The sequence below is a fragment of the Corvus hawaiiensis genome, chromosome 2, assembly GCF_020740725.1.
Source record: "Corvus hawaiiensis isolate bCorHaw1 chromosome 2, bCorHaw1.pri.cur, whole genome shotgun sequence".
In the NCBI taxonomy this organism is placed as follows: domain Eukaryota; kingdom Metazoa; phylum Chordata; class Aves; order Passeriformes; family Corvidae; genus Corvus; species Corvus hawaiiensis.
The window spans coordinates 84,820,083-84,839,604 of NC_063214.1; the positions used below are offsets into that span (position 1 = coordinate 84,820,083).

At 36.3% G+C, this 19,522-nt stretch overlaps 1 protein-coding gene across 2 annotated transcripts in view; it reads left to right on the forward strand.

Annotated features, from left to right (window-relative positions):
• TPP2 (tripeptidyl peptidase 2) overlaps positions 1-19,468 on the forward strand; it is a 53,023-nt gene extending 33,555 nt beyond the window's left edge. The window contains exons 24-30 of one of the 2 annotated variants that reach the window (XM_048295904.1): positions 1,504-1,542; positions 8,168-8,319; positions 8,417-8,513; positions 9,393-9,523; positions 11,290-11,497; positions 17,823-17,942; positions 18,568-19,468. In XM_048295904.1, coding sequence (XP_048151861.1) covers positions 1,504-1,542; positions 8,168-8,319; positions 8,417-8,513; positions 9,393-9,523; positions 11,290-11,497; positions 17,823-17,942; positions 18,568-18,657 — 837 coding nt within the window. In that variant the 3' untranslated portion in view covers positions 18,658-19,468. The remainder of the gene's footprint in view (positions 1-1,503; positions 1,543-8,167; positions 8,320-8,416; positions 8,514-9,392; positions 9,524-11,289; positions 11,498-17,822; positions 17,943-18,567) is intronic. The other variant, XM_048295905.1, reaches the window with a different exon arrangement.
• The last annotated feature ends 54 nt before the right edge of the window (positions 19,469-19,522 follow it).

Below are 19,522 nucleotides of genomic sequence, written 5' to 3' on the forward strand. Positions count from 1 at the left end.
GTTCTGTAAGACTCTTTGTTGCTTGCATGCAATTTTCAGCAAAAACACGTGCTTTCTAAACACATATGTTACCACTACCAAGTAGTAGGAATTGTGCTGACTCAAATACATAAACAGATTTTCTTACCTGCTACACACTGATGTTGTCAACCACTAGTATGACGGTATGCTTCAACAAAATGGTATAAGATCTCTGTGTGTGATGCTAGAAAAAGAAGCATCTTTTTGTTCATAACACAGCATCCTGTGAAAAATGTTTTTTTAACTTGTATGACTCTATAATGCAACAGTGATTATAGTAACCATGTCACTTTTCTGTGTATCTGGTGCTACAGTGTTTAGAAGATTCCCTTAGCTGTTTTTAAACAGATGGTAAGCCTGAGACTAAATTTTAGTCAATCCTGGTGATTGTTAGTACTCAGAGGTAGTTGATCTGTGTCCATATACCACTAGATATGGCTGAACAACATCTGAAACTAGAATACATCTTCATAGAAAATAAGTTTCTGTGAGTAGGTTGGCATATACCTTTAGATCTTGTTGAGCATAAAAGTTTAGTTAATTCAATCTGAATTGATTGTAGCTAGTACTTTTGGGGCAGATTGCATGTAACTGCAGGTGAGAATGTATCAGGAGAATTTATGTGTCAGTGAGGAAAAACCCAGTAACTAGGAGCTCTAAAACACCTAGTTTAATATTTGTGATTCCTGCAAGGTTGCAAATGTGCTTTTATGAAATCCATGATAAATCAGTTACACTAGTCTAATTTAGTTTCCCTAGCTAGAACTGTGCGCTTCCTTGAACTACTGTTTGCAATTCTTGCATGTTCTATTTTAAAACCAGACTAAGTGGCTATGTACAGTGGTTTCTGGGATAGGAAGCAGGAGATAGGTAGATACAGCCTGTCAAATTTCATGTGATGGGGAATACTTGAGATCTTACACAGAAGGACATTCTAGCTGAGGTGTCTCTCATGTCATAGTATAAAGCATTACTCTTATGATCATATTTCAATGGAAAAAGGATGGTATCAAATGGCATCTGATACTTTCTGCTGCCTTTAGTGAACCTCAATATGTACCAGGAGACAAAAAAAGGAGGACTAGGCAGCAAAGTTGTCTCTAAGTCAGTGGGTGGATGCAAGGTAAGGGAAAATGTATCTTAATTTGTCTATATTTATTATGAAATAGAACAATGCCACTAAACAGTCAAAAAGCTAAAATTCTAAGGCTGAATTTCTGTAATTTATTAATTGAAGCTAAGTGGTTAACAACACTTGCTTATATTGCAGGAGTAATGGATTGTATATGCAGTGATGCATTGGTTTATTAATTTTAAAAACCTGAAAGGGCATGCTTTAAGAGCATGTTTGATCATAGATGTGACTCTCTATAGGTTGGAAATCTGTAGGTTGGAAGTATAACTATTAATTGTACAGAGAAGGTGTCTCCATCCTGTGTGGTGTGTGCATGTTTTCTTACAGTATGTTATTCTAACTCCCAGGGGCAGTCTGCAGCAAAGCGACAAGGAAAATTTAAAAAGGTACTGAATATTAGTTTTTGAAAAAGATATACTGAAGTCTTTTTGCATATGACTTAAAGAATTTGTCTACCAGTCTTGGTTTTTAATTTGTCTCCTTCATCTACCTGCTTAGACCTGAGTTACTTACTTCAGCACCTTAAGTATGTTTACTGGTAGAATGACAAAACACTACTGTAACACATAGCTGAGAGGCACGTGTGCATCTGTATACTTCTGCAACAAGTGCTGTAAAAATGCATGTGGTGTTAGTGGTCTGCGATTTTTCATGTTATTAAATACTCAGAAATGTTCAGTGTTTGTGCTCAAGATTTTTTGTGGCAAGCATTTCTGCCTATTTTGTCTGCAGGTTAAGAGTTAAATATGAACCTAACACTTTAATTTGAATTGAATAATTGAAATCTAACTATATTCCCAGTCTACTAAATTGAGAGTTGTCTTCTTTACGGCCACAAAAAGTATACAGTAGGAAGCTAGAGTTTATACAGTCATGTAGCAGGTAGTAATATTCACAGACTGAATTTTGGAGCGTGTATAAGATAGTTTAGAAAGGGGGTGACTTTTAATATAACAGTGTTTAATATTGTGCTTTCTCATATTTTCACATCAGGTCATACAATAATTTGCCAGCAGAGTGTGAAACGAGTTTGTTTAAAAGATGCAAAAAAATATTTTACTAGACTACTTACATAACATTACTGGGTTTTTTCTTGTTCTTAAGTTGTAAGGGTATTTACTTGCTGTTGATTTCAAGGTACTTTGTTCTCGAGTGACATGCAGATTAGTCAGGATTCTTGTTAGAAGTAAGACCTAAGAACTATGACTAATATTGTTTATAGTCATGTGTCCAGTCCATTATTTTGTGAATAGTGAGCTGGAAGCTGAACCTGCTAACTTACTCTGGTCTTGGTGTAATAAGCGTGTGGGAATGTGATCAGGCTTTCCAAGCAGGATTTTAGTGTACGTTGCTGAGTTTTATTTTCATACCTGAAAATCATGCAGATCACCTTTAGAAAGATAATTTAAAATCCCCTGTGAATGCATGGCTTCCTGTTGAATAGGGTATAAGATCTTCACTAAGTGAATCTCTAACAAGGGAATAACTCTCATAATAATACAATTTGAATAACAAAACTATTAAACAGATTCCAGAGGTTGTAGTCTTTTGGGGTTTTTTTTTTTGGTTGTTGGGGTTTTTTTCCTTTGGTTTTAGAACAGAGATTTGTGTTCAGATCTGAGCAGTAAAACCACCCAAGCCCAGATAAAAACTGTCCTTCTTGTTACTTCCATCTACTAATGGATTAGTAATTCCATTACTAATCAGTGTACTAGCAGCAAATAAACTAGTGGATTTCTGCAGGGCTCCATCTTCAGGCCTGTGCTCTTCAGCATCTTCATCAATGACTTGGACACAGGACTGGAAGGGATACTGAGCAAGTCCGCAGATAATACTAAATTGAGAAGAGCTGTTGTCTCCCTTGAAGGCACAAAGGCCCTGTTGAGAGACCTTGACAAAATAGGGGGCTGGGCAATCACCAACCATAGGAAGTTCAGCAAGGGAAAGTGTTGGATTCTGCACCTGGGATGGGGCAACCCTGGCTGTATGGACAGACTGGGGAATGAGATGCTGGAAAGCAGTGCCATGGAAAGGGACCTGGTCAATGGCAAGTTGAACATGAGTCAGCAGTGCCCTGGCAGCCAGGAGGGCCAGCCCTGTCCTGGGGTGCATCAGGCACAGACAGCATCACCAGCCGGGCAAGGGAGGGGATTGTCCCACTCTGCTCTGCACTGGGGCAGCCTCACCTGGAATATTGTGTGCAGTTTTGGGTGCTACAATATCAGAAAGGTATGAAACCATTAGAGGGTGTCCAGAGGAGGGCAATGAAGATGGTGAAGGGCCTGGAGGGGAAGCTGCATGAGGAGCAGCTGAGGTCACTTGGTCTGTTCAGCTGTGGGAGAGAAGACTGAGGGGAGACCTCATTGCAGTCTGCAATTTCCTTGTGAGGGAAAGCGGAGCCACAGGCACTGGTCTCTTCTCTGTGGTGACCAGTGACAGGACCTGAAGTGGCCTGAAGTTGTGTTGGGGAGGTTTAGATTGGATATTAGAAAAAGGTTCTTCACCCACAGGGTGGTTGGGCACTGGAACAGGCTCTCCAAGGAAGTGGTCGCAGCACCAGCCTGACAGAGTTCAAGAAGCGTTTGGGCAATGTTCTTGAGCACATGGTTTTACTGTAGGGGATGGTGCTGTGCAGGGCCAGGAGTTGGACTTGATGATGCTTGCGTACCTTCCAACTCGGTATATTCTGTGAAATAAAACACCTGTGTATTTCAGAGCATTGTTCTGCAAGAGCTCTATTAATTAACACATTTTGCTGAGAATGCAACTCAGAGGCCTTCCTAGTTTAAAAATTTTGATATTGACCTTGCCCTGTCATAAGTTTACATGCAGTTAAGATGTTTATCAGCACAGAAAACTTGTTTATATGTTTCTTTTGTGATGTAGACAGTCAAAAAAGTATGTGTAGATTTTTCATGTTTTTCAAAGACAGGTCCAGGCCCTCTTGTAAGATTAGGAGCCCTCTTTGCCACAAGGGCACGCTGCTGGCTCATGTTCAACCTGGTGCCCACCACGATGCGAAGCTACTTTCGTACTGGATGGCCCCCAGCATGTACTGTGCCTGGATTTATTCTTTTCCAGTTCTTGCACTTACCTTTGTTGAACTTCATGAGGCTTCTGTTGGGCCCATTTCTGCAGCCTTTTGAGTTCCCTCTGGATGGCAGCAGACTTCCTGGCATATCAGCCACTCCTCCTGGTCTGGTGTCAGTAGCAAACGTGCTGAGGGTGCCCTCCTCCCCATCATCCAGGTAATTAATGAAGATATTGAACAGGGTTCAATCCAGAATTGACCCCGGGACACACAATTAGTTACTGACCTCCAACTGTGTGTCACTGATCACCCTCTGGCCCCAGACGTTCAGCAGGTTTCAGTCTGCCTGACTGCATCTCTGATTTTGCATAAAAGCAGTTTGTGGTTATGCCAGGAAATAGCAGCCTAGTTTTCCAAAGACAGTTAATTCTTTTATAACTGTACAAAAATGTTAAGGGGTTCTCTCCACATAATAAACAGGTGTCTTTGTTTTCCTTTGTAATGCAGTTACAATCTGATGACTTTTTCTACTTGTCTTCAAGCTTTGTCCAGAACATAGTTAGAATGAAAAACATATCATTGACTTTTTCTGGTCTGTAAGAATAATTTTTTGTTGGTTTACATAATGCAACTTTTGAACAGCAATATGTAACAATTAGCCAAGGGATGGAAAGTTTCTACAACTTTCTCCCTATTCTGCTATCCTTTCTTCCAATTTGAAGCAAGAAATGCATTATGCAGGTATTGATAAGTACTAGTGGAAGACTAATAAATACCATTGTGAAGTCAAATGAAAAAGGGTGACTTCCTTTGAGCATTAACATACTATCCCTGTTTAATCATGAGGTGTTCAAAAATAGGATGCAGTATGTGTCTGATAAAATTTTGTGTAAGCCTGCCTGGTGACTTCAAGAAGCTTAATTAATTTTCTATTAAGTGAGAGTTGCCATAAAAATAAGCAACACTGCACAAATTGTAGGCCTCTTAAAACAGATTCAGATTCCATATGTATATTCATCTTTATGTGCAGACAGGCATTAATATGAAGATACTTACTAAATGGAAAATGAGACCTGGGATGTGTTCCTAGAGGGAGCTCTTTTTCCTGTGGTTAGTTTTGCTGCGAATGCTTTGAAGTACAAATAACAATAGTTTTATATGTGTTTTACATGTAAAGTACTAGATGTTAAAACACCAGAGAGAAATCTAAATAGAAATTTGGAAGCCAAATTAACTGTTAATTAACCTCTTTTAAAAGGTGACTGTTTTGAGGGCACTGTGCTTGTTTATGTGTGCAGTTTGTAGTTAAAAGTAAACCCAGTGAGGATTATGATACTCCACAGAGTACACTGACCAAAGTGCATATCCTGTGTGCTTCCCAATACTGCGTATCTTTCTAGAGGATAATTTGAAAGTTTCCTTAAAGAAATTTTTTCAGTGGATAATATGCTCACTTGCTGTCTTTCTCTGTCTATAGCTCTGTATCTTTTTATAGTTATATATAAAATGAAATCCAGTACACTACTCTAGGAATTCTGTTCCTGTCAGAGAGAAGTTTGAATAAGAAAACACATTGAACTGCTGAATTGTGAAGAGCTGCCTTTCTTCTCCTTAGTCTCTAATGATTTATGTTTCTGTAATGGCAATGACAGTGCCATTCTGAAATCTTCTGGTATCTGGGGAGTTACTAAGTGTTATAGATGGATCCTAGTGTTTGCAGATAAAATAAATAAAGAAGCCTTCAGTCCATCTTAAGGCCTTGTAATAGTTTAGTTAAATGTGATAAACACCTAAACTTTATTTATCCCATGAATTAAGTTTGAGGTCTGTGGAGAAGTGTGCTCTGTAAGCTCTTTTGAGAGTAGGGTACCTGGGTCTGAAGGTCATTGTTTTCCTTTCAATGGTCATAGCTTGTAAGGCTTGCAGAACCTCATGAGACCAAAAGTACCTATGTGAGAGAAAGGGGAGATGACATTTTACTGTTGATGGTTTAGCTACATGGGATTAGTCTCTCAAAATGCAAGTGTTCATCCACATAAGTGAGATTTTGTTAATCCAATTATGTTTGGTTTGAAACTTAAATCAGAGTTACAGAGCCTTCTCATATAGACAAGGCTTGAGAATGCAGAGGTCATCTATATATGTAACTCCAAAAATACGTTGCCAAGTGAAATGAAAAAGGACTTTCAAGAAGGAAATCCTCATTTATTGGAAGAGTATTTCTTAGAAAGTCAGGTTTCTTTTGTAGGAAAATACTGGTCTCAATAGAGGGAGGACATCTTTTAGAAAACATTGTAGATTAAGATTTTTGTGCTGAATTAGCTTATTAGACTTCTTAGAATGTTTGGTTTGCTTTAGTGAACTGTATTGTTGCTTTCTGCAACAATATTTACCTTAGTGAGCCCCATACCATGTTCCTGACCTCTTCCTGTGTGTACTTACTTCCATGACCTGTTTTGTCATGCTCTGGCCTAGGTCTTGCTGGAGGCTCATTTAGGTGTACTGACTGGTCGTGCACTTCATACTTGAAATGCATGTGTGCAGGATAGTTCTGTGAAAGCTACATGTTAATGCAGATTAGTTATCTAAACTAGTTTTCAAAAAATATTTAAATGTATTTAAAAATATTTAAAGTATTTAAATTTAAAGCTGGAAAAATTGTTCTAAGGGGATATTGTAGTCACTTTTACCAGTATTGTGTTCAGTAACCCACAGCAAGATGCTGTTCTGTTTGAACTATAAGTTCAAATAAAATTTTTCTGCATCATGATTTTTGAATATTTCAGAAGTGTAATATTGAAGTCCCTTTCTGCAGTTTCTGTCACCCTTTTACTTGCTATTTAAGTAACTTTAACTCCATCTTGTACACAAGGGTTCATTTTATTACACAGCACTGACTTGGTTTATGGGAAGTATTCCCACAAATGTATTCTGGAATAATTGGTAAGAATAATTAAATTGCCACAGTAATTGAGCATGCGGCTCAATATTTTGCACCGTGTTGAAACAGAGTAGAGGTATCTAGAGGATTTAAACTTCCATGATATTCTCTGTGAAATATCTGATATGTAAAGTAATGGGATATGTGCCCTCACTCTGTAGGTAGAGGCTTGTTTAAAGATTGCAACGTTAAAACCAAAAAGAACAAAATGGCCTCACTCAGCAGTTTGATGTTTTAGAAGCAATGAATGAAATCTAATGCTACCTTATTTGCAAACTTCTATGTAACTTCAAGAACATGGTCTGAGTTAGGATTTTCCTTTTAAATAGCTGTAACTGATCTTCTCATGGTGGTTATTGACTGGTGTAGCATGAACTCAAACTATAGTGATATTTCTATGCTATCATTTAAGGTTTAAAAAAAAAAATCTTGCTGTTGTGTCTACTTAATTAGAACAGAGATACAGGTGAAACTGGAAAGTCTGTGGCAGCAAACTGGAAATCAGTTGACTGTGGATGCATCAGTATGCACATGGAAGAAATAGTATCTTGGGAGGAATAAGCATATCCTGTGACATGTTTCATGTTTATCCTACTGTGGTATTATTTTTTAGAATTCAGCCATCTTTATTCATTTGTTTATTGCCAGATTTGTAGAATAGGATCTCTGTCTTTTTTCCCTTAGCCTTTTAACCAAGTTACCTGCTTTTTTATCAACAAACAAACAGAAAAACACCTTCCTTATTCCTTAACTAATATTATGTAAAATTATGTGAATGTAAAAATGTCAAAGTGGCTAAATTTTAGGCTTTCTTTTCTTATACCTAGTATGCTGTTTTAATATTTACATTCTTGCATTGCTTAGAATAAAAACTTAAAGGAGTTCCTGAATTTTTACTGTCTAATATCTTTGCTCTCAGAACCCTTACTCACTGTATGTGTAGCTCAGAGTAGTTGCTGGCTATGATGTAGCTTTCATATGACATCAGAAAAAAATGTACTGTATCCCTCTCAGTATGTGTCTCTTTTCCCACCTCCAGGATGTCCTTACTGTTCACTATCATCTGATACCATCACCATCAAAGAGTAAAAATGGCAGCAAAGAGAAAGAAAAAGAACAGGAAAAAGAAAAAGATGCAAAAGAAGAATTTGCTGAAGCTTTAAGAGACCTAAAAATACAGTGGATGACCAAGTATGTCTGCTGTCATTACTACACAAGCTTGAAGCAGCTTGAAGTTCACAAAAATACTCAAAATCTGTCTTTCATGCTATATCCTTCTATTTTCTAGGCTGGATACCACTGACATGTATAGTGAGTTGAAAGAAGCATTTCCTAATCATCTTCCTTTGTATGTTGCAAGACTTCATCAGCTGGATTCTGAAAAGGTTATTTAGCACTTCTTACACTTGATTTGTCTCAATACATCCATGTAGCTTAAGCAACTGAGCCTTTCTTTGTATACATTTGAAATTGAAGTGACTGTACTCAGTATTAAAAAGCAGAAATTTCTAATTAGAGTGACAGGTGCCTCCCTTGAGTGTGATTTACTTAATCCCACAGCAGAATAAAAGAAAAGATGCCTAACCAGAGTGTGTTTGCTCATCAAGTTATGCCTTGTTCAGTTAAACAGATTGTAAATTTTCTTGCATACTTAGTCTACAACAGTTTTATTCTGAATGGTGGCTACTGAGACAAACACACATCCCAATTCTTTTCCTCTTCTGCACTGGTAATTTCTCCTAGCAGCATGACTCGGACAACTGAGGACAGTTACCCCCTAAAGTGACACAGCTAAATCCAGGTTCTTCCATCATTGTCCTCAAAAATAGGAGCTGTGAACAGAACAGTTTGCATGTGGGTTTTTTTTTTTTAATCTTGAAGACAAACACTTTTGTGCATATGCCACTAGCTTGAATATTTTTCTTTTTATTTGGTTCTGATTTGATATTTATTTCTGAATTGAATAACCACTGCATTATATAAGAGTACTGATTTGTACTGAAAGGTGATTTTCTTTCTCTGCATTTTGCTTATACCAACCTCCTATTTCAGTTTGTTTTCAGTGAAATGGACTAAGCATGCAGGAAATCTTGAAGAGTTTTCAGAGTTCTTTAAGCAAAATTTGAATGAAGTGGAGAAAAGAGCATGTTGAATTATCAAATGTTATTTCTGCATAGCTTTGCAATCACCCTAATGTCAGTAGAATCAACAATGAAGTAGTGTGGTTTCATGGTGCTGAACATCTTTTTGTATTCTGCTTTTAGGAGCGAATGAAAAGACTTGATGAAATCGTTGAAGCTGCAAATACAGTAATCTCTCATATTGATCAAACAGCATTAGCAGTATATTTTGCCATGAAGACTGATCCTAGGCCTGATGCAACTACTATAAAAAAGTACCTACCCAGTAAATAATTTTCCTGCATCCTATTTCTATAGTCTATGTACTTTGTCTCAGCATGTAAGAAATGGAATGACTGTAACTTTTTTTGATAGCTTGTATTATTTTATTGTGGCACAGGCAATTTAAAATATGACTATACAATTATTGTGTTCTCTTATTATATCTCCAGAATGCAGGGACACTGAAACTTCCAATTTTTTATTTATTCAATAAAATAAACAGGGGTGCTTTCAGGATGTAAATGTATCAGAAAAATGGGATATTAAGTTGTTTTGTCAAGCTTAATCTAAGATCAGAGGGACCACTGGAGTATCAGTAGAAGTATCTGTTTGAATGCTATCTGCCTTTTCTTTGTTTTGCAACCTTTCAGATCTGTGTTTGAAGACAAAATTTACACCAGCCTAAGAAGTAACTGCTTGCAAAAAATTTCATTTGTGAAAAGTGTGATCATGTGCTTCAGAGTATTTTTGAGACCCATTGTTCTTATTTAGTTTTAGATTGTTCCTCTGTGCTATCACTATATATATCCTTAGGAAGACAGTATTTTGAAGGTGACACCTTAGGCTAGAGAATAAGAGAAGATGGAGATGGATTTTGCTGTGTGTAGCATGGTGCTGTTTTAGTAACAGAACAGCAGATCTGAATATTAGGCCCTTAAAATGGGAGATGCATCTATGTTGATTATCTATAAAATACCAGATTTCAGTTGTAAAGCTAGTCTGTCTGTTCTGGCTATCCTGAATTCAGATTTGTGTGTAATTCTAGAATTGCTGATATAAAAGCAAAGCCTTGACATAATAAACTTCATTCTAAACATTTCTTGGTAAGTTGATCCATTAGGTCATGTGGTTTGAATATAACATCTGAAATTGAACACCAAATTCAATGCTTTAAATGGATGCAATTCCTTTGAAGTCAGCAGAATTGTATCTGCTTATGTTAGTGGTGGATTTCACTCTCTGTTTACAAAGCCAGGAACTATAAAGCTGTATTTCTAGATCCTGGCTTACTTTTAGAATCCTGAGTTGTCCTTGCCTTAAGTCATCTAAGGCATTTCATATGCAGAAGAATGATTGAGTATCTTTAATGAATAGTGTCTTTAGGTAATCTTTTATGATTAGTTTAATTTATAGTAAATAGCCTTTCTTTAAAAATTATCTTTCTGCTTATTTTCATTTTGTACCGATGCCTTTTTCTGGTCTTAAAATCAAGAGTCAAATACGGTTAGAAAGGAAAAGGGATTTTACCTTGGTATTTATTTTAAGGATCCTTAGGTGCACACGTCCAGGTGGAATGTGCTGAAATGCACACCACAATGCCCACTGTCAAAAGATCTGGTATAACATTATAGGTTTTACTAATTAGCATATCTATCAAAAATTCTCCAATGAGAGGCTTGAATGAGCCCCCCTCCCCAAGGAGCCTTCCCCTGGATAGTTCTATCTTAATTTACAGAATGTGTTCTGGAGAGGACCTTGGGGTCTGGGGCACATCAACCCTTACTTATGAAGATTCTAAAATGTTCAGTCTCCTAGCTGAACAAACAAGTCCAAGAATGTAGGCAAAAAGCACTAAGAATACAGAAGCTGTAAAAAGGTATAACGGGTATAAAAGAAAAGGCAAAAAATCATCATGACATCAGTGTGTATTAACTACTGTAAACTTTTAAACTTAAACTGAGTTAGCACTGTTTTTGTTCTTAAGGAGGTATTTGCAAAAGGCCCTAAATACTTTTCATACTGTATTTTCTTTCCCTAGTGAAATGGAAAAACAGAAGAGTACTTTAGTGGATGCACTTTGTCGAAAGGGCAGTGCACTGGCTGACCAACTTCTTCATCTGCAGACCCAAGAAGGGGCTGCTTCCAGTGATGCAGAAGGCAAAGATGAGGATCATGAGAGCTGCTCGGAAGCTTTGACAGAGACATTCTGGGAAACAACAAAATGGACTGATCTTTTTGACAGCAAGGTAAGAGACCAGAGCAGATTTTTTTTCATTTGCATGTTGGGTTTTCTGATGTTTTTTTTCTGGAATTATGCACTGCCTTTGTGTGCACAGCCTTGTACATTCCTCTCTTCTACTTTTCCATGATGTCCCCGTATGTTGTGCTTCCTTTATGACCTCTTTCCACGGTGATTTTGCCAAGCCTGTCAAATCCATGGTAAGCCCATCTCTGTGCAAGTGAATGTAGAGATTAAGGGAAGGGTGTAAGACAGTACCAGACTTCCACGAAAAAGCTGCTTCCTTTATTGAATTGCTTCTTTCTGTACTTTCCAGGGAATATTTTTGATTAACCTGTGCGCTGTTGTAGCTGTACACACAGAAGTGTGCAGCATCCATACCCTGTTCAGTCCTGCATGCTGTAGCCTCTTCCACGCTATGGACAAGAGAAGTTTTGTGTTTTGCTGTCAGTAATGTCTGTAGAGGTAAAGGAGAAACCCTTGGAATTAATTATGCTTACATGTTTATTAGCACAGGCTTCCCTGACATTTCAGAGTTCCTGATCCTGAGAGCTGAATTTTTTTTCTCCTTCATTCAAGACAGCAATTTCAGAGGGGAAAAAAATTCCATTGTCGGTGATTAGTTATGTAGCTTTTAATTTAGAGAGGTTTTGACTTTGTATTTTTAACTTTCGAGCTATTGATGTTAATTAGTTTCTGAACTTAACTGTCACATATGGCTGTGTTTTAGTGGAAGATGGAGTGACCAGGGTATTTGTTGATAATTATGTAAAATTACCAAAGCACTTCAGATAGTTACAAAAGAGAAACTTCTAAGAGTAAAGAAAAAAAAGAACAAAAACATGTAACTTCCCTGACAGTAGATAAACTTCCTGTAAGAACTTGTGCTTTGGGTGGAGGCTTGATCAAGAAGGTTGATGGTGCTTACCCTCCTCACTTTAATGTATATGTCCTTGTACACATACATCTTTTCAGCATATCTCTTCTAATCATTAACTGATTATAATATGTGGTAGCAGATTTTGGTGCTTCGATCATATTGTTTGGCACATGATTTTCTTGCTGTCTGTTTGTAAATGCAATACTTTGTTCCAGTACAGTAACCCCTGGTTTACTTCTGTCTCCTGTTTTTTATTTTTTTAAAGCTGATGGGAATAATTTCTGTGGAAGAATGCCAATATAGATGTTTTGTTGGTGTTTCACTCTTTGGCTTTTATTTCAAGACAGATAACATTGTTGAGCTGTGTGCTCTGGGCCTGGAATAAGTAACTCTGATTTGAATTCTACAGATGAGGAATTGAACCTCTCTCTTTGACTGGCTTAACCATGGATTTGTCAAATATTCAGATTTTGCTCTGAAAATAGATTATTCCGTATTGTTAAATTGGTACTAAAAGACCAACAAAACTTTTCTAGATTTTTGTAGCATTTCACATGGAAATAACTTCCATCCTGTTTATGTAATATGTCTTCTTTTTCCTACTTTTTTGAGTTTTATTACTCAAATTGAAATCTAAACTGATTGACTGTCATGAGAGCTACAGAGCTACTTGCAGGGTGCAAACATGGCAGTTCAGTAGGTAAAACAAAAGCTGTGCATGCAAGCAAAGCAAAACAAGGAATTCATTCACCACTTCCCATGGGCTGGCAGGTGTTCAGCCATCTCCAGGAAAGCCAGGTTCCATGATATGCAACCGTGACTTGGGAAGACAAACACCATCACTCCAAACTTTCCCCCTTTCTCCTTCTTAACCCAGCTTTATATGCTGAGTGTGGTGTCATATAGTACGGCATATCCCTTTGGTCACTTGGGGTCTGCTGTTCTGGCTGTATCCACTCCCAGCTCCTTGGGCACCCCCAGCCTTCTCACTGGTGGAGTGGGATGAGAGGCAGAAAAGGTCTGGACTCTGCAAGCACTGCTCAGCAACAGCTAAAACATTCCTGAGTTATCAACACTGTTCGCAGAACAAATCAAAAACACAGCCCCATACCAGCTACTGTGAAGAAAATTAATTAGCCCATCCTAAACCAGCACAGACATAAGAGGTTTGAAAGTGGAGCAGTCAAGTCAGATAGGGATAGACCTTGTGTGAATGTCCTTCAAAGGAGAGTTGTCAAGAGACAGCTTATTCTAAAGCAGTGTGTTGCTGATGAAAATGTGGAGCTCTTCTTTTATCTAGACATGGCTGTGTGATACTGGCACTTGAAAGATGGAACATCTGAGTGAGAAAGGCATTTAAATACTGCACTGATCATTCAATTATATATATATATATATAAAATAATGACTTCAGATAGAATTATTACTCTTAAGTGTGTTTAGTTCTAAGCTTCCCATAAATCAAAGTTCATGCAGCTGTCAGTAATTAAAAGCTAAGTAAATTTTTGAAAACCAAGAGAGACCATGTGTTCTTTTAGGTTGTTTCTAAAGAGGAATCAAGAGCATCATCACTTTTCTGTGTGTTTCTGCTCACCTTCTAGTAAATAAAATACTGTCCCTTGTTTCATCTCTCCTCTGCAGATATAGCACTTGGGCACCACAGGGCATTTGTTACTTCCTTTGAATTGTCTGTTTGTCATTGAAGTAACTTGCTTTTCCCCATATTGTAGCAAGTATGTAGGGAAGTAACTTTACTTTTGATAGTAAGTGCATTTGTTCACACTTTCAGCTATTGTCTGAAGGTTCATTTTAAACAAAACATGAAAGAAAATATTTATGTCCCCTGTGTACACAAAAGCATTTCAAATAGACTCCAGTTAAGACAACTTTATGCAGCAAGTATTTGATTGATTATGCTAACATGTTTATAATGGCACTTTAGTTCTTTTTCCTAGAACATGGCTTTAAATTTTGTAGGCCAAAATCCTCAGTTTTAAACACAACTGCTACAGGAGAGTAGTGGGATGTTGTATGTTATTGGGAATGACCAATCTGTAGAATTTAATGCCCCTCAACATTTAAAAATAAGTTTAAAAACAAGTAAAAGGCCCGTACCTTTCTGTCTTATCTTTTAAACATCTTTAGCTTGGGTTGTTTTTCCTGATACATTGTCAGATGCAGCTGTCTCTTCCAGCTGATTTTATTCAGTCACTGCCAAAAATGTGTTGCTGGACATTTGATTCCCTTAACTCCCCTCCCTCTCTTAAAAATGAGTAAATTTTTTTATATTAATGTAGGTTTTATTTATAATAGGGCAGTTAATAGAGCAGAGAAAAATCAACAAATGTAGCTAAAAAAGCTTAGTTTATTACCATAGATGTATATGAACCTGAAAAAGCTTGTTTGTTGGGAATTGTAGAAATTACAATTTCAGTGTTTTTACAAGTAGCTGGAGTATGTTACCTACAGATTATATTGTTTAACCTAGTATTTTAACTGTCTGTAAATACAGGTGTTTTTTAATCAACTCTTTAAATGATTAATTAATTGATTATGCAAGTCTGTTTCCGTAGATAACAGCATTTGGATACTAGAAAAGTTTCATTAGGTGTTTTAGTATTGCTGGATTCAAACATACTTTTTTTAAGAGTGTTTTCTGGCTTTTAAATACTTCAGCCTCACAAATTTCTTGGGAGAGATCATTTCAGCATTTTACTGTCCTAAATATGTATCTTTATAGCCAATGGCAAGTTAGGCAGCTAGTTAGGAGGTGGACATCCAAACACTTTCATGGGTCTGGCTCCCACACATAGTATTCCAGGCCATTAGCTTGGGAAATAAAGTATCTAACAGTGATTTTTCCCTCCAATATCCTAGAAGTATGCACTGCCTTTTCTCAGTACCCTTTTATTGCTCTTTTTACTGTTTCTGGGCCATATTACTTGTTATGCAAAAGCTGGCCTTCATTATTTTTATTATATAATTTATTATTTCATTATATAGTTATGAAATAATATCAAATACTTCGAATTCATTACTATTCTTTCATCTAACAATTAGGTCTTGGATAATACAAATAGGTTTATTTGATGGTTTTATACATTCAGATAGCAGCTGTTTTCTCTGTTACATCTTCATAGCACTCCAGTTTACCTTTTCCTTACACATATCAAGGAATCATAACCTTTACTTCTGTGATCTTATAAAGCTTGCAGTATTTTATCTATAAGGCTTAATTTGGCCAATATGTGTATAAGTTGTAAAGTACTATTTCTTATCTAACATCTTTTGTTTGTAAACAAATTCTGATTTTAAAGCAACTCCTGCATTGTACGTAACTTCTAAAGTGCTAATGAATTTTTAGTAGTTTTGCTGAGCTTGTATACAGTTGATTGGGGGTTTTTCTCCAAACACTAAGACAGCAATTATTGTCTTATGTCAAGAGCTCTTGGAGCATTGTTTTCAACCTTTTGGTTCAGCAGAGAACCTTTTTCTCATTTAGAAATACCCAACCTTTTACTTGGCCGGAGCAAGGGTATTTCGTAAAATGCTTTGTTTTCTTGCCATAAAAACTCTAGGAAGCCCTGTTACGAAAGAAATGCTGTCAAGTGGCTTTCCTCCTGCCTTTATCACTGATGTTCAATAACCATTCAAAACTTACAGGGTCAGGTAAGAGCTTTCTTCATAGAGCAGTGACATTATTTCTGGTTAGCCTCTGATATGTTATATTTGCTGAGAGCTCCAATGCATTTTTCATTTGATTTTTTTTTTTGTTTGGTTCTTTGTTTTGTTTTGTTTTGTGGTTCTATCATCTTTTACAGAAGGAATTTTTTTTTTTTTTTTTTTTAGTTTAGTTTAGCTAACTAAGTCTGCTAATGGATCCACTGAGCAGTTTTTCAGAAATGTTTGCTAATGTGTTTTGCTTTAGGAAAATATCCAAAATAATTGGATGGAGAATGCAGCATGCAGAGTATTTTTCCAATAGCAATATTTGGAAAATTGTATATGTGAATGGTGCTGTATGCTCATTGTTGCATATATGTGTGTGTTGTAAGCTACAACAGCTTAAGTAATATTTCCACACAGCAAAATAAGTATTTGAAGACAGAAGAAGAATGAGCAACTCTTGAGTACTTGGCATAGTATCTTGGAGCTTCAGAATTATACCTTGACTTGCTTGATAATTAGGTTTATTTCTTTTTTATCTTTTAACTATTTATTGATCCTGCAAAGACTTGTGCATGTGATTAACGTTAAAATGGAAGTGTTCAGGCTGCTGAAACTAGACAGGTTCTTCACTCCTTGCAAGATTCAGATCTCTGGTTCCTTAATGTGTATATTCTTGAGAAATACTTAGGTTTTTTTCTGTAATGTAAAACGTATTCCTGAACATCCTTGAGGGGATTTTGTTAGCTTTTCTTAATGGGACATTTTAAGTGGGAAGTCTTCAACCTTTATTGTGGAGTCAGAGCAAAGGAAAATGTTGTAATGAATGAGGGGCAATGAATAGCAAGCTCTAATAAAAGATTTCATAAACACTTCCAACAACAGACACATACCATATTCACCAACTTTACTGCTATGTCACTCTTCAGTAAAAAATGAAAAGTATCTTGTTTACTCTGAGTGTTCCAAAGGGAATCTATGGAAGTGTCTTGATTGCTCTAGTTCTTAGTGCTGCAACTGGTGAAATGGTTTGAACAGTCTTGCAACACCCTGAACATTGTCAGTGTTTGGGTGTTAAGAACCTGATTTATTTTACAGTAGTTCTTAGGTAGACACATTGATTTGCTCATGTGAAGCATTGCATTGGTAAGGAGTTTAAGATGGTTTTTTAGAAATAGTGTTCTCAAGAAGGAGCTTTTTTATAATCTCTTCTTAAAAAATTACCAATAGTGAGGAGCTGACCTAAAACTTGAGGCTTGTCTTCATGCTTACCTGTCTTCATTGCTTGTTTATAATTATGTACATTTCTCTGTCTTTGTCTGTATATATCATTCACTGTGTACATTCGTACTTGTTTCTGCAGTAAGTTTGTGACTACCTAGGCATTAAAATTCTCAATTTGGTTTTTGCTTCTCTGGGTCAAAAATATACCTGCCTGGTTGGTGATTCTTTAATTATCTTTTTAATATGCCATATGGTTGCCTGCAGAGAATGAAAATCTAAAGAAGCTAGAAATGTGACAAAAAATTAAAATAGTGATATCTGTGTTACATAAGAAGTTCTGAAGTCAAATATGTTTGTGAACTCAGAAATAGTCTCTAGGAAGTTCATGTTTATGACTACTGTGAATCATCTGTTATACTGCAAAGAGAAAGCTATCTTGTGTAAATGTTTTACTTTGTTTGAATCACTTCTGCTACCTCAACAGAATTTGATATTACTTGTTAAGCCTTGTAAGATATTAAGATACCTAATTTGTTCGGGTTTTTTTTAATTTGCATTGTAGGTTTTGACTTTTGCCTATAAGCATGCATTGGTAAATAAAATGTATGGAAGAGGTCTCAAGTTTGCCACCAAACTTGCAGAAGAAAAGCCAACAAAGGACAACTTAAAAAACTGCATTCAGGTAAGGAACATTTGCTCAAGTAATGGGGCTGTGTTCCTGCTGCATAAGCTTTCAGAAGTCAGATATAAGTCTTCTGGAATTTTTTGTAGTCTTCTCATTTTAGAAAGCACTGAATGTAACATTTTAACTTTTTCCAGGTTTTGTAACTCAGCCTTCATTTTAAATAGTGATTTTTTTTCTTCCTTTTTCTAGAATAACTCGTTTTTGAGTAACTGTCTTTTTTAGCAGATTTACTTTCTGGAACTTACTTTGAGGCATAAAAGAAGTAGAGACAACTTAGTCAAAGATACCTGCATAAAAATCCCCTTATGTTGCTGTTTACCACTGTTATTTTTTACTATTATTAATCATAACTACTGCTAGTAGAATTTAATGGAGAATCAATGGGAATTCCTATCATTAAATTCTTGTGCATTACATTTAGAGAATGTAGATCATATAGAATGGGGAGGAGGGGTCCCCCTTTCAGGACTAAGGAATTCAAAGCTCACCAGATCTCTAATCTGTTGTGTTTCTGATAGTAGACACTTTTAGTAAGATGTTGATATCAGTGCAGTGTTTGTTTAGATTTAGATGTTAAAAAGAGTAAGACTCATTCTTTAATGTGTGCTTTTTTTTTTTTCAGCTAATGAAGTTGCTTGGATGGACTCATTGTGCAACTTTCACTGCAAATTGGCTTCCTGTCATGTATCCACCTGATTATTGTGTATTCTAGAGAATCGAAAATTGTAAAATTAAAATGATTTTATATGGGACAGGATAGGAAAAGAGAAATTTGACTTTTTATTCGAACGCATGTTTTCATTACTGAATGCTGATTATTAAATTGTGTGTATTTATCAGTAAAGGCACCTGAGTATGGCTTAATACCTGTTAACCTAACTCCTGTCATCAGGGAGTTTCCTTATTGTGCATCCCATTGCTGGCAATGGATGTGCCAGAACTGCCAACATTGAGGATTTGGAATTAGGTTGGGAAGAATTACTGCATGCATGTTAGGTTCTGAATTGTTACTTTTAACTACAAGCCTGTAAAAGTTCTGTATTTTTTATGGTACACTGAATTTTAACATGTTTGATCTTAATTTCAATTGTATGAAGGCCTTAAAGCTACTTCAAGAGTAGCTACAATCTTACTTATTAGATGAAAGTAATGTACACCTGTATTGTTTGCAAGAGTTTACATTTAATGTTTTTAAGAAAAATTCAACCTCTCCAACTGTTACAATGTTTCTCAGAATTGCTGATGCATAGTACTCTTGTAAATCTTCATTTTGGAGTGATTTCAGGCAAACTCAGAAATCCTGGTGAAGCTGGGGATGTAGGACAGGCTGATACATGTTTAAAAGTGCCAGACAGTTACATCTTGATCAGATACTGTAAAGCTATACATAGATGTTTATTAATGTTAAAAATATAAAACACAGCAGAATAAATGTGCAAAGTTGAAGATCAAAAAACCACCATGTTAACTCTGATACTTTAAAAGATTTTTATAATTAATAAAAATAATGAAGCTAAAAATTGTATTGGTTTCTGGATGAGTACATAAATAAAACTTGCTGAAAGAAAGCAGCTTAC